General features: G+C 32.9%; 1 protein-coding gene and 1 long non-coding RNA gene across 4 annotated transcripts in view; one reads left to right on the top strand and one right to left on the bottom strand.

The window, feature by feature from the left end:
- Positions 1 to 15,032, top strand: part of LOC136037087 (uncharacterized) — a 215,806-nt gene that overhangs the window by 100,109 nt on the left and 100,665 nt on the right. The window lies entirely within an intron of this gene.
- LOC136037083 (tyrosine-protein kinase Abl-like) overlaps positions 1 to 15,032 on the bottom strand; it is a 111,323-nt gene that overhangs the window by 25,587 nt on the left and 70,704 nt on the right. For 2 of the 3 annotated variants that reach the window (XM_065719533.1, XM_065719535.1), the window contains 5 exons: positions 13,614 to 13,785; positions 12,560 to 12,702; positions 11,812 to 11,924; positions 9,249 to 9,435; positions 4,807 to 4,857 (listed from right to left, as the gene is read on the bottom strand). In XM_065719533.1, the coding sequence (XP_065575605.1) occupies positions 4,807 to 4,857; positions 9,249 to 9,435; positions 11,812 to 11,924; positions 12,560 to 12,702; positions 13,614 to 13,785 (666 nt within the window). The remainder of the gene's footprint in view (positions 1 to 4,806; positions 4,858 to 9,248; positions 9,436 to 11,811; positions 11,925 to 12,559; positions 12,703 to 13,613; positions 13,786 to 15,032) is intronic. The other variant, XM_065719534.1, reaches the window with a different exon arrangement.

Here is a 15,032-nt window from a genome sequence, read left to right on the forward strand (position 1 = left end):
CCCGTAATTAACTATACAAAATTAGTAATGCTTGAAATATTCTAATGATAGGCCGTATATAAACTATGCAATAAAAAGTCTAATCCGACAAAAATTAAGACCGTTCCGCCAAGGAAAAACTGAAAAAGCTAACCTACTAAGGAAATCTATAAAAAAGATTCGGAAAGCTTCATCTGAGTATTACCGCATAATAGAGTAAGTGAATTCTTTAAAGCACGATGGAAGCAGTGGTATAATACAGTCAAGAAAATCAGTGGTAAAACAGTCAAAAATGTTGACTTTAGTCTTGATGTTCCCACTGAAACTACAGCTAATTCACTAAATAGACACCTTACTGCTATTGTGCAAGCCCTTCCTCCTCTCTCATGTAATATCCCCAGCCCCTCAGTACCAGACCAGGATATCACTGTAGTGCAACCCTGTTGATGTTGAGTTGAAAATACGTGCACTAAACAGAATTTCAATATACCCCCTTGATATTCCAATTGATTTAGAAAAGTATTTGATGATAAGTTATCGAAACCTTTCTCAAATATTTTTAATAGAATAACTGTAAGTCGTTCATTCCCTAAGTGCTGAAACAAAAAAGGACACATTACATCCATACAGAAGAAAGGTGTTAGTTTGGGTTTTTATGAATTATCTTAATAACAATATTCTATAGCCTGTATGAGAGCTTCGCAGTAGATCGGCCTAAAAAGCCAATCCTTGAACTTATAGATGAACAACAATTCGGAAACATGAAAGGCTTATCAAAGACACATTACCTGGTAAGTCTCCTCGATACTGTATATAAACTACTTGACGAGCCGTATACCTGGCTCAATCCCCTTTTAATTTACCTTCAAATGGCTCTTGATCTGGTGAGTGATAATATTTCCATTAAAAAATTGCTGAATGAATTAAATGTACCTCATTTTCTAGTCAATATTATTGCATTTTTCCTGTCGAAAAGAAGTCAAGTTGTTAAGTACAAAAATATTTATTTTTGATTCACTCCCTATTTCTTTCGGAGGTCCGCAGGGTACGCTTTTAGGTCCTTTACTATTTTTGGTACTGATTAACTATCTTGCAAATGAATCAGCAGATCGATGGAAGTATATGCAAAATGTGCAGAAGAAATATTAAAAGCAGTGTAATGAAAATTCTCGAAGATGTTGCAACTGAAGCAGCATAGTCAAAATGAAAGTGAATTCCCGTAAATACAATATTATGACCTTTAGTTTTCTTAAATCAAAGCCATCATTTAAAACTCCAATACCTAATAAAATAATTCCTGAAAAAACAAATTCTTAGGGGTCACAGTGACCCCTAAGACTTTAGTGTCATACCAGACATTTAGCCTCGGCTGTGAAAACTACAACAAAGAATTATGGAAGGGAGGCCACCCAGAGCGCATTATATTAAATACGCAACCTAAAATAACCTAATCTAACCGAAATACCAACTAAATTTTTCATTAAAATATAGCTGCATTGTATTTTTTCACCGAGCCAGGTTAATTGTCTGGTATTAACACCGTGAAAAAAGGGTAATGTCTTATGTTCGCGATACAAGTTCTCGAGTGTGTTTCTCGTATAATACGTAAGTACCGGAATCTATACCTAGAACGTGACTCTAATAACTTGATCTTTCGTCATGTTCTCCCAAAATCTTCACAACAGGCGATAAGATACCTTCTTATCACGTAAACTTCGTGGGCATGATTCCCACTGAAGAATTTTACACGGTAAATCTATATGTATAATGCAAAAGACCCCAATATCCACTATTATCCCATTATTGTTGTTATTATAGGCGGACTCAGGAAACTGACCCAAACCTCAAACGAAAAGGGGCCATTGCTTTATCCTCCTCTACCCCCTGCCCAAAAAAAAAGAAAACAGCTTGGGCGCAAATTTCCCCGTCTTTATCACATACCCTGCTAGCGTTCGGATCTTAATCCTTCCCCACTGTATCCCCCAAGTTAAGATCCAATTTATAAAACGTCTCCAGCAGGTATCAAAACCTGTCTGGACAATTTTCTATTAGATTTCTTCTTGTTTCAACGGCCATCTCAGAATTTTTGGCATATTGAGAAATCAGCTCTTCCACATAATTTAATTACTCAGATTTTAGACAATGTCTACCTAAAACACTTCATTTTGTACTTAACACGCTTGTGACAGTACAGGGGACACTATAGATGAAATTGAACAGCAAGCCTAAGAAAAAAGAATAAACCTTCACCAGATATTTAGAACATGCTCCAAAGTTAATATTTTTATTAAACTACCTTTTGATGAGCTAAGATCTGTCGTTGTTATTTCTAAACTTATGCTACTAATTAATCACCCACACAAGACTATCTACCATAAGAATTATGAATGATACAAAGCCAACTACAAGCCTTCGATATAACAGATTTCATAAGCATCTCAACACTTCCGAGTGTCATTTCAAAAACATTTTTGAAGATGGCAATATTTTTAATTGTTTTGGGGCAATGTTTATTAATAAGAAGCCAGGCGGTTACCGTTACTTTGTTAATTAATACTACGAGAGAAAAATCGCTGATGTAAAACAATCCACTTTAGATAAATACTATATAATAAATTCTCATTTAAGTTTAAATATTTCACACTTTACTAGACAATTTAACAATGTAGATTTTTTCCATGTAAGTTACTTAAAAAGAGCAAATAAACTTTTCCCTCGCTAATTACTTAAGAGAACAGAAGAAAATGTCCACAAACATTATTGCATAGAAAATTTTATTAGTTCTTGCCAAAACTATTAATTTATATTGGAATAGAAAATTATTTTGAAATAAGGAATTTTGAAAAACTTGAAACCTTGGCAATAAAAAATGAACAGAAATTAATAAAAAAAACTTTCCAAAAAAGAAATTTTTTAAAGAAAATCAAAGGTCATATTAAATTTAAGGTCAGATGAAATACGAATCTACAATGAATCAAGCTCAAAAGACCAGAAATCACTAATAAAGAATAAACGAAACCCAAAACAAACAGAAATTAAACAAAACAATCATATAAAAAAACATAAAAAATGCACTAATATAAATAAATATACCTTAAAACGAGTAAAGCTTAAATTGAATATGCAAATCAAGCTTCAAACGGAGAAAAATTTATGCAGACAAAAGTTTAGGTTTTGCCTTCGTCTCTCACGGTAAAAGTCTAAAACCTACTGCGTCATTGGTGATCTACTGAAAACGAATTATAGTACAAAAATTTTCTTTTGTACTCATTAAAACATTTAAAATAAATATGAAATAATAGTGAAATTGAATTTTGAACTTATGAGCTTTCAGCAATTAATATCATTATATATCAAATATTCAGTTTAATTTTATTAGTTCTTTCCATGACTGTTCAAGACAAAAATTGCTTCACTACAAACAAGAGTTTGGATACTGCCCCCTCTCCTAACTGTTACAGTCTGAAGCCTTCTGCGTCATTGGTGCATAACTAAAAACGAATTAGATTACAAATATTTTCTTTTCCAGTTATTACAGCATTGAAAATGTGAAATAAAAGAGTGAAATAAAATCTTGAACTGATAATCTTTCAACAATTAAGAGCATTATATATAAACATTTAGTTTGATTTAATTTCTACTTTCCAAGACTGTTCAAGACAACTATAGTTTTCAGTAAAACGCCAATGACACAGTAGGTCTTCGACTTCTAAAGTGAGAGAAAGAGGCAAAATCCAAACTCTTGTTTGTAGAGATTTTTGTTTGTTTCAAGCTTGATTGCGCATTCAATTTAAATTTCACTCGTTTTGAGATTTATTTATTCATTTATATTAGTACCCATCGTATGTTTGTTTGCTATGATTGTTTATTTAATTTCTGCTCGTTTCGGGTTTCACTTATACTTCAATAGCAAAATATTTTTGTTCGTTTTAGCTTGATTTGCATATTCGGTATAAGCTTTACTCGTTTTAAGATTCACTTCTTCATTTATATTAGTACCTGTTGCTTTTTTTTTTGCTATGATGGTTTATTTAAATTCTGTTTGTTTTGGGTTCTATTTATTCCTTAATGGTAATTTCTGGTCGTTTTGAGCTGTGAGTTACGGTAGATTTCTGTTTCTTCTGATCTTAAGTTTAATATGGTCTTTACTTTTCTTTAAAAAACTTCTTTTTAGGAATTTTTTTTAAATGAATTACGTGCAAAAGCAACTAAAAATAAGTCTTCAGGTCTATGTCATTAGGGCAACACTGCTGAATTCAGTTATTCAGCAAGTTATTCAGTTATTCAGCACTGAATTCAGTTATTCAGCAAGTTATTCAGTTAGTCAGCACTGAATTCAGTTATTCAGCAAGTTATTCAGTTATTCAGCACTGAATTCAGTTATTCAGCAAGTTATTCAGTTATTCAGCACTGAATTCAGTTATTCAGCAAGTTATTCAGTTATTCAGCACTGAATTCAGTTATTCAGCAAGTTATTCAGTTATTCAGCACTGAATTCAGTTATTCAGCAAGTTATTCAGTTATTCAGCACTGAATTCAGTTATTCAGCAAGTTATTCAGTTATTCAGCACTGAATTCAGTTATTCAGCAAGTTATTCAGTTATTCAGCACTGAATTCAGTTATTCAGCAAGTTATTCAGTTATTCAGCACTGAATTCAGTTATTCAGCAAGTTATTCAGTTATACATTCCCAAGCAACACTGAGTTTTGACCAATATAAAAAATAAGAGGATTATCATCTTGTGATAATTTATATATGATTTAAATACAGTTCAAATAATGTACCAACTTTAATTTAATTGCCTATGATAGGGAGTTGAATATTACCTGTCACGGATCTTGACACTTGATTTAGGAAGCCGTTCCGATTTCACATTTCTGCACCAAGCAAAAGGAAAAAAGATAAAACGTTAATAACAAATGCAAAAACAGGCAAACGTGCTTGGATAATACGCGCTTTTCACAAGCCAAATCGCTTAACTCCATGTTTAGGAATAAAGATCTAGAGCCCAAAATGACGCACAGAAATTTTTTTTTTAAACTAAATGGTTTTGTTAGAAGACCGACTAACACGACGCTCAAAAGTAATTGCGGACATTTTCCACAATAAATCAGGAAAAATGTGAATATTCCTAGCAGAGGAATCGTGCAATAAAACAAAACAAAAAAAAAGCTTCGATGTAGATTTTAAAGAATTAATTGATTTGGCAAGCGAGAAGTACGTTTAAAACAGGATAGGAAAAACAACAAGAAATGCAAATTTAGACAAACAAAACGTGTGAGAGAGGACATAACGATATGCGAAAGACAAAATTGGCGATCAGAAGATATGAAGGTCCTATTTTTAGAACGAACTCAAGTCAAATTTTTAAAAGAAAATAAAGAGCAAACGGTCAATTGAGTCCCCTAAAAGAATAATCAAGATAACAGAAACTTAGCTAGATTTTTTTTTCCCAAAAAAGGAAACAATCATTTTTTCTTTTGTTATTGAAATATTATCAGAAAAAAATAGCTTAAAATAGCTTAAATCATGGTTCTTATTAACGATTTCTTGGCAAACGAAGGGTAGTATTAGGTAAAATTCCAGTGATTATCCTCAGAAAAAAAAGACCCAATTAAAGGGAACCAACTAAATCAAACCTAAAAAATGGCTTTTGAAAATTTTTTTCCATTTATTATTTCTTTACAGACTAAAATATATTAATTCAAAAATACAAAGGAGCATATTGTCGCCTTGAAAATTTTATTTTTCTCTATTTTCCTCTAATCATACTAAATTTGGCCGCAAGAGCCCTTTCTCTCCTACACTAAAATCCTCTTAACTCTGACTCAGATTTAAAAATGTTGGACGTTGTGCTGTTACAGTTGATTATCAACTGATAGTGCGAAAGCTTTTGGCTGTCTCCTTTTGGCTTTAACAGATGTATTTGAAATCTCGAAGGATGTTGGGCCAAATTAGGTTGTCCAATCCACTCTCACGCGTCAACAGACACACGCTTCAAAGAGGGCAGAACAACAGAGGAGGAGTAAATACTAAAATCAGCATATCTAGAGTCGATTAGAGATTCAGGTATAGATTCCTTGTTTTAACAGTTATTAAAGACTAGCAGCAGAGCTTTTCGGAAGACATGCATAAATGAGAAGAAAACCGCAACGTATACTATCTTGTGAGGATCAGAAAACTACTGACTGCATCTATGTAATAGGAAGTATTGGTTTCTTATATAACCTCACACAGTAGTTTTCAAGGCTAAAGATTAGTGATTGGCTAAGAGTTCCGGACATTTACTGATTATACCAGTAACTATGGGAGAATTTAAAGAAGATATGTTCAAATGTATAAAATGGAAGTAGTTTTGAAATAGCTGAAAAATATTTTTAGAAATCCATAAATTCAGATTCGGCGAACTAACAGAAGTAGCAGAATCTTAGACACCAAGCATATTGTCCTGTCAAAGAGACTGTTTTTAAGGGTTTTAGGCAGAGAAATTATATAATGGGTTTTTAACCTAAGAGATTACTGTTTGCATTTCAGAACAAAATACATATTGAGAATGTAAAAAAGAAAAGAAAAAGGGGCCAGATTTATATCCAGTGTGTGTGCATACAAAATAAAGTACATTTTACTTGACGTGCGACTTTGAAATAAGATGAAGAGTAGTCGTTAAGTGTTATTGGAAGTTAATGTTTTGAGACACTTAGGCGGCTTGTAAGATTCCTCAAGATAACCAGCGAACGGGTTAAAAACTTTAGGGTATCATAGGCTACATATTATTTAAATCTAGTAAGGTTGACAAGATGTTCATCTATTCATCGATGTTTATAATTATCTTGTTTTTGTTCTATAGCTTTTTTAATGAATAATTTCCTTCATATTTTAAAGAAAAGTAGTTGAGTTAGGTGAAGAAAACATGTATTTAAACAATTTTATTTGCTAAGTTTTCTTACAAATAATTTAAAGCTATAATTGCAAAATTAAAGGCAGTAAATTTTATTGAAAGAAACAAGAGACATTTAATCACCTGTATTGATAACGATACAAACCGGAAAATATTGGATTTAATTAACTTATATATTGCTTTATTAGATTAATAAGTCTTCGCAGCGCCTAACCAATCACGTGAAGTTACATAAAGTGCAGCCGAAGGCACTATTTCCCTAGAGTACTTTTAAAATCGGAGTCAGTTACTGTTCGATTATCACTTGCTTTGTCTCACAGCAGGAGCTTAAGCTACAATTTCCAGAAAGTTTCTTTGAGGGAGGGGGACAACGAGACCGTAATTTTGTGTTTAGGGAAAGGAGAAAAAGTGTTTTTTTCTCTAGTCCTCGTAAACGAGTATATGCTACGGTATTTTTATTTGTTGTGCCCGTCATCTGACACACCCTTTGGCTGTCAAAATAAACTAAATGTCGACGAAAAATATCGAAACAAGAGCATTTCTAATTATATTTTAGGAATCCACAGCAGCTCTTATTAGTTTAAGTAGCTCAAACTCATTGCTGTTAATACCGGCTGAGCCTAACGCAGCTGAAAGCCGTGATATATTCTTGGCTATAATCACCTAAGGTTTGCCACTCCTCGCGGGATAAGGCCTTAGGACATGCAGATTTAGAGTCCTTAGAGTGTTCAAGAGCGACTTACTCCATCGCGCAGTCACAAGGTAGTGTACTAACAACGAGTATTAAAATCATTCTAGACGTCTCTAGCCAATAAGGAAATTATCTTTAGCCGTCATTGCAGAACTTTAGCCATCTTATCTAAATCAGAATTTTCAGCCGATAGTGGGAAAACCATCGATGATATTTTTGGAGATTTAAAGTATAAAAACTAATATAGTCTTGTAGTATCCCTCTAAGGAGACCCGATTGATAACAAGCGGTCAATATTTTTTTTTCTCTCTAAGTTCTACTTATCCTGTCATTAAATTGAAAATTGTAACATTGGGTGTTATATTACCATAGTTGGAACTCACTACATACATCCTCGCTGTTCCTCATCTATCTTATATATGTGGTATGTGTGGGTTTTTTTTGCCAACACTAGGCAATCACGCAAGGTTACATCCGTATTCAAAACCATCTTCATCGCAGCATTAATAAAGGAGGCAGTTCTTTACTTTTTGGCCTCTTTCCCTACTATTAAAACTGAATTTTATTTGTCATTCTCATCCTCAGCGATAATTTTATAGATATATTTGATGCGTAAAAAAAACTTACTTCAACATTTCTTAATGTTGATAAACTATTTAATTAGATGAAATCTGCCCGAAAAGAACTCCCGATTCCAGGTTTTACATGCGGTAGGCGATTAATCGAACGACTTTATAGATATTACCTATATAGATATTTTATCTATATACCTATATAATTACATAGATAGATTACCTATAGATACCTGAAGATATATAGATTACCTAGATATACCTATACAGATAACTTATACTATAGATTCTAATATAGATATTACCAAATCTATAAATAATGATAATTGTAAATTTACCAAAAATGGAATCTCAGGGTAATTATGTCTCAGAAAACTGATGCTATTAAGCAATTAAGATGGAAAAGCGATGCAATATTGTCATTTATTTAAGCAAAACACAAATACGTGGTCGTTAGCACAAATAAAGAAGGTGTTTTGAAGCGATGAATAGCTCACAGTAGGCCAATTCACTAAGCTCAACAATCACCAGTACCATTAGAAAAGAAATAACGATGTTTCACCAACCTAAACAATTTAAACTTAAAAAGAAAAGTAAAAATACAGCAAATTTGATCGAATCCGAAATAATTTCAATACTATATTCCAGTGTTTTTAACATCTAACTGATTCCAAAAGCAGTTGAACTTCTCAATGCAGCAAAACTTTAAATTTATTAGTTAATTTCCTCTTTTCCTTTTCAAACTTTTTGGCAACTGTTGTAGAGCTTTCAATATAAGAAACTAATATGTTATGTTTGAAGGTTTTTCAAAACAAATAGCACTCGCATCTCAACAGCCCAAAACCAGAAAACATTACATACATGTCAAAATTAGCGCGGAATGTGCTTTGCTTGTGCCCCATTCACAACGAGATTTTTACTAACAGCACGACGCAGCTAGCACTACAGAATTTGTCACTGAATTTTTCAGCCAATCAGGATATTCTACAAAAATCCATGGCACAAACTAGCAGGAACTAAATCTCGATATCAGTAAAATCTAATTGTGAATGTGCCTTTAAGACAACCGGTTGGGCTAACTTTAGCAAAAATATTCGGATTGCTTACCTTGTACGTTTAGGCGGTGCTGGAACTGGCTTCCCTCTGGTATTAGTTGCTCTTCTTAGCTGAACAAATGAATCTCTTTCTTCTTCACTAGGACCAACAGTTGTCCATCGTAGACCAGATGAATTTTTCTTCTTCGATACGGTAAAAGTGGAAGGAGTTTGGGAACTCTGGAGCTGCCTTTCCACTTCTAAAATAAAATGATGCTGAAAACAATCATATTTTCACAAAGGGTAGGGAGGGTCCTCGAATTTGATGATAATAAAATATAGCGAAATAGCATAATTTGAACGATTACAAATTTAGTAATACAAACGAGAACAGCATTTATGTTGTTACAAACAAAAATTTTAAAGGGGAGTGGAAAAAATTAATGACTAAGGTTTTTTTTTTTTTTACTGTAAGCTTTTTTAAGCACTTAGATTTACGAAGTCAGGTATCTAAAAAATTCAATTAAGGTTAGGTAAACTCGACTACCGAAGGTCGTCCTTCAGTTGCTGCCACGTGATATCAGAAAAACAAGACGCCCCAAATACAACCTACGACGCAGCTACCGGGCTGATTTCACAGAACTCAATGCCTCAATCCAATCGAATGGAAAGATGTCAGGGTGGCCGCAACAATGAGTGATGACTGGCGCCTCTTCATGGATGCCCTTAGCGCCTCTGGAGGCAAAGGAGGACCGAAGGTCTAAGGTAAGATCTAAGTCAAGTATAATATCAAAAGCTTCGGGAAAAAATTGCTTACCAATCAACAGAAAGAGCTATGCAGGGTCTTCTCTCTTCACGTTTTCCCACAAAAATTAAGTTTTACAATCTCAAGTAAAAAAGGAGAAAAATTCTACTTCAGCTTTTTCTTTTTTTCAGCAAGCACACGCTACATATCTGTTGAGCAAGATTACTTATCTCCAGCGCTTCAGTCAGATTAACGCCCTCACAGATTAGATGGAAGAAGCTAAAGTGAACAATGTTATTTCTTTTTTTAATAGTTTTGAAACAAGCAGCTAGTTTAAGTAAATGAAACTGTCAGATATTTTCGGCATTCGATATTTGAGCTGATCGATATTTTATGGGCAGTTTAATATCCAGAGTTTGCTACTTTCATTAAAATATCAAAGAAAGTTTTCTTTGCAAAGCAAGATTTTACCCTAGATAAGAGTCAAGATTACGCTGTAGCCCTAGACACCAGGATAGGCAAAGACGACTGCCAACATGTTGTTTATGCTCAACCGTGCCGTTAACAGAATTGTATTTTATACAAAGCTTTTCAACAAATATATGGCAGGGTAAACCGTTGCACTTATTATGATAGATTAGACCTTGGGAAGTTAGAATTATTTGGATAAGTAACCTTAGCCATTTTGCATTTACACTTTTTAAGAAAAAACCAGAGCGAAAATTGAACGCATGTTTCATTATCGCTTGTACGATGTTTTGGTTCCATTTGACTTTTCTAAGCAAATTGTTCAGGGATTATGTCGAATATTTCGGAAAAAAAATAAACCATGCGCTGAGCTCAGACAAAATAGGGACACCTTACATTTTGAAATCTAAAAAGAAACTCAAATAAAATATAACAGATACTAAATTTGTGCTATAGTTTTCATTCATTTGGACGTTTTAATACTTACCTATATATTTCTCAGAACATTGAGACCAATTTCAGCCCTATATATATATCGCTGCTGAGATCACACAATGCTGAGATCACACAATCTCTTCCACTTCAGAATCTCTCGGCAAATTTGTGAAAACAATGCACAAATGGAAAACTATTCTTCTCGATACTAAACTGCACTACTAGTTTAATTTAGTACTTCCGCCATTATTCTTCGATTTTATCTCTGAATAAATAATTTCAAAATTATAGTACCACCATCTATAGCTTGTATCACCTTTTGGTCTCAAAATTATGGTAACAACATCTACGACTTTATTCTTGTGAACTGTATCATGGTTCCGCTTTTATTTAAAAAATCAATTTTGTTTCTTTTTACGGTTTAAGAATAAGTCGTATGCTATTCCTTACTGTATCCAAACACCGATCTCATTAAGCAGGCATTAGGGCGTTACTAAAGCGTCAATAACTAAAGGGATGACCAAGTTTATAAAAGCTTTGGCAATTCTAACCCTTTCTTTGACAACCAGGAGGTCTAGCTTAAACAACTTTTTGAGAGGGGGGTTGGTATAATTAATTCAAATTTTATGTTAAGGGCAAGGGGGTAGCATATTTTACCTTCCCCCTAACAAAATACTGTATGCTATGTCTTTTTTTCTGGCTGCCGTCCAACAAGGAATGCTGATACTTAACCTCAGTAAAGCAGGTACGAGCGCAAGGAGGAGCAGACCTTCACACCCGTTACCTCTCCGTTTTTAATGAAATGATATAATTCGTGACCCCCCCCCCTAAGAACCAATTCCTATACGTATGCTTTTTGAATAACGTAAACATTGCCCGGGGATAAAATTGTACTTCAAACTCAATGAAGTTGATTGATGCCTTTTCAACATTTACTTCCAGGTCAAGGAAGGTTTAATTTTGATAAATAGATATTTGAGCATCTTACCTTCTGTAATAGACGACTCGGCAAACATATTTTCAAGGGCGTGGTGAATGCTAGAAAAAGTTGGCCTATCACCTGCACCCCACTTCCAGCATTGTTTCATTAGATCATAAACCCTGCAAACAATAAGGAATGTGTAAAAAAAAAAATCAAACAGAAGAGCAAGTTTTCCCCTATTATATAGCTTAAAACAAGTGATAGTAGGACTAGTAAATAGAGACATTCAGGGTCACTAGAAACATCCTCGCGGAAAGGTAAAATCTTCTTTTTCCTTATATTTGCTTTGACAGTTTTACTATAGAATAGATACTAATCTAGAAATGGTACAGTCATTAATTTTTTGGCTTTTTACGGTTAAAAATTTCTTTAAATGTTTATATATACTTTCTTAAAATTGAATTGATAGCATATTATTCTTCTTCAAATGAATTACTCAACTGAAGTACGCTTTAGACTCTTCTTGCAAGCTTGTTTTGCAAAAGAGGTTAAAACAGGCAATGAAACATTTAATATATCCAGAAAGAATGATTGTTTTTTTTTTGCACAAAAAGAGAAAATAGAAAGAAAATAGAAGGAAACAAAAAAAATAAAAGGAAGAATGTAAAGAAACAAAAAATGAAGAAGAATAAGAAATAGAAAAAGATTAGAATAGAATAAAAAAAATAAAAAAATTAAAAGGAATAAACGAAGAAACAAAAGGAAATAGAAAAAATAGGAGAAGAGAATAAAAACAGGAAGCATAAGATCTAACCTTGAAGGGCAGCCCGGAGGGGCTTCCATACGATAGCCACCTTCTAAAAGATGATAAACGTCAGTGAGATCAACCCCAGGGTATGGGGACATTCCGTAGGTAGCCAACTCCCAAAGTAGGACGCCAAACGCCCAAACATCAGACTAAAGAGATAAGGGATAAACATCAGCAATTATCACATTGGAATTTTATAAGAAATTTAACAAAGATTTGTGTAAGGCTTAAATATTTATCAATACAACTAAAGGCTTAAAGTGTTATCAATATAACTTTGAAAAACACTTTTACCTTTACGTACAAAATGAGAGGAAATCTCTATAATGGATTTATCCATCGCCCATGGTCCTTATTTCTAGCTTGAGGGGAAATGTTACTGAAATATATATATACATATATATATATATATATATATATATATATATATATATATATATATATATTATTATATATATATATATATATATATATATATATATATATATTTATTATATATATATATTTATTATATATATATATATATATATATATATATATATATATATATATATATATATATATATATATATATATATATATATATATTTCAGTAACATTTCCCCTCAAGCTAGAAATAAGGACCATGGGCGATGGATAAATCCATTATAGAGATTTCCTCTCATTTTGTACTTAGTGAAATATTGGTACCTGTAGTCTTATTAGTGACTTCAATAGCGTTCGCTGAGCAGCGAGCGATCAGCCCTCCCCCAAGGTTTTTTTTATTTTTTCATTACCCTCGCCAAACAGAACGGATGGTCATAGTGTTTGAGAACGACTCAAGTAGCCTATTGGCAGAATGATTTCTAGTGCCTATTTAAGGTCATAACCTATTGGAGAGCATCACTGTAAATTCAATCCTGAAATTTAATCTCAGCGGCACAACAACTTTCTTCATCAGCAAAGAATCTGAAGTCTTTTGATTTGCATTGTGTATGGCTAAAGATAATCCAGAGTACGAGATATAGATAAAAGAGAGAAAAAATGAAGAGAGCAAAAAAGCAGAGACAGACTGAATTACCTTTGTGGAAAATTTATTATATGCTAGGCCTTCTGGTGCAGTCCATTTAATGGGGAATTTAGCACCAGCATGAGCGGTATAAGTATCATCTCTCATCAAACGAGCTAATCCAAAATCAGCGACTTTAACTAAATGGTTTTCACCAACTAGACAGTTCCTGGCAGCAAGGTCCCTAAAAAAAAAAAAAATCGTACTGACATTAGGAGATAGGAATTAAATAATCCAGAAAGGTTAAAATTTTGGAACAAGCAGAAAAAAATGGTATATCGCACAAATACAACCTAGAACTAAACTAACCTTACAAAGAGTTATCGATCTTTATAGGGTGTTTGTAAACCTACCCTACAAATAAATAAATAAAACCTAGAAAACTAATCATAATTTTTTTTTTTTTTTTACAGAGATTTATAATGTGTTTGCAAATTCACACTAAATAACAATAACAATAAAAAAAAAATGAACAGAAACCCAAAAAAAGGGAAGAATAAACACGTTTACGGTGTCATATTCACAACTGCCTACCAAGTGCCAATAAATTACCCTATGACAACTCATATGATTCTCACAACTTCCTATGACAACTGCCTATAAATCTCACATTGGCAATGTCGGATATTCCATTTTTGGCAAAAAATAGTTCAAAACAGTCGGCATGTGGAGGTTTTTTTTTTAACAATTTGGAAGATCAGTTACGAAAAAAAAAGATCATGATTGGATTTATATATGTCATTAACAGTATCGGTAGCATCAACACCAGCACCTCGATCTGTATTCTTTTTTTTATATAATAAGTCAGATTCATGACAAATCGTTTATTCTTTTATATCAAATTTTATATTGACCTACTTTACTTGTACTAACTCGCATACAACTAAAAAAAAGATGACATTACTTTCTTCCTTTTCAAAAGCTGATACTTCAAAATTTGTATTGAAGGTAATTAAAGTATAAAATTCAACACAGATAGTAGAGGCTGCAGCAATGCTATTAAAAGTTAAAACTGCTGAATATACAACCAACTTAATAAACAACAAAAAAATGACGTTCAAACACATTTAAAGTACACAGTAAATCAATAAAAACTGAACAATGATGAACCCGGGTGCCTAGCAGGGTAAAATAGATTCTAGCGGGTAGAATCACGCTACTGTCGTAAATAGTCCTATATGCATTACTAAAAGTCATTTTTGTTTTTTTCTTAGTTTTGGGATTTCTCAATACCAGCATGCTGTTTTTGAATTTAAGTCTTTCTTCGTCGACTTAAGCAATTTATTTCATGAGACAACAAATCACCAGTCGTTTATCAAAAGGACATATCTCCGTAATCGTAAATTTTCAGAAGAGAAAAAAAAACCTCACAACGATTCTCATATCTATTTTTAAAAATCAAATTAAATTTTTGGACCGAAACCTCGTACT

The sequence above is a fragment of the Artemia franciscana genome, chromosome 16, assembly GCF_032884065.1.
Source record: "Artemia franciscana chromosome 16, ASM3288406v1, whole genome shotgun sequence".
In the NCBI taxonomy this organism is placed as follows: Eukaryota; Metazoa; Arthropoda; class Branchiopoda; order Anostraca; family Artemiidae; genus Artemia; species Artemia franciscana.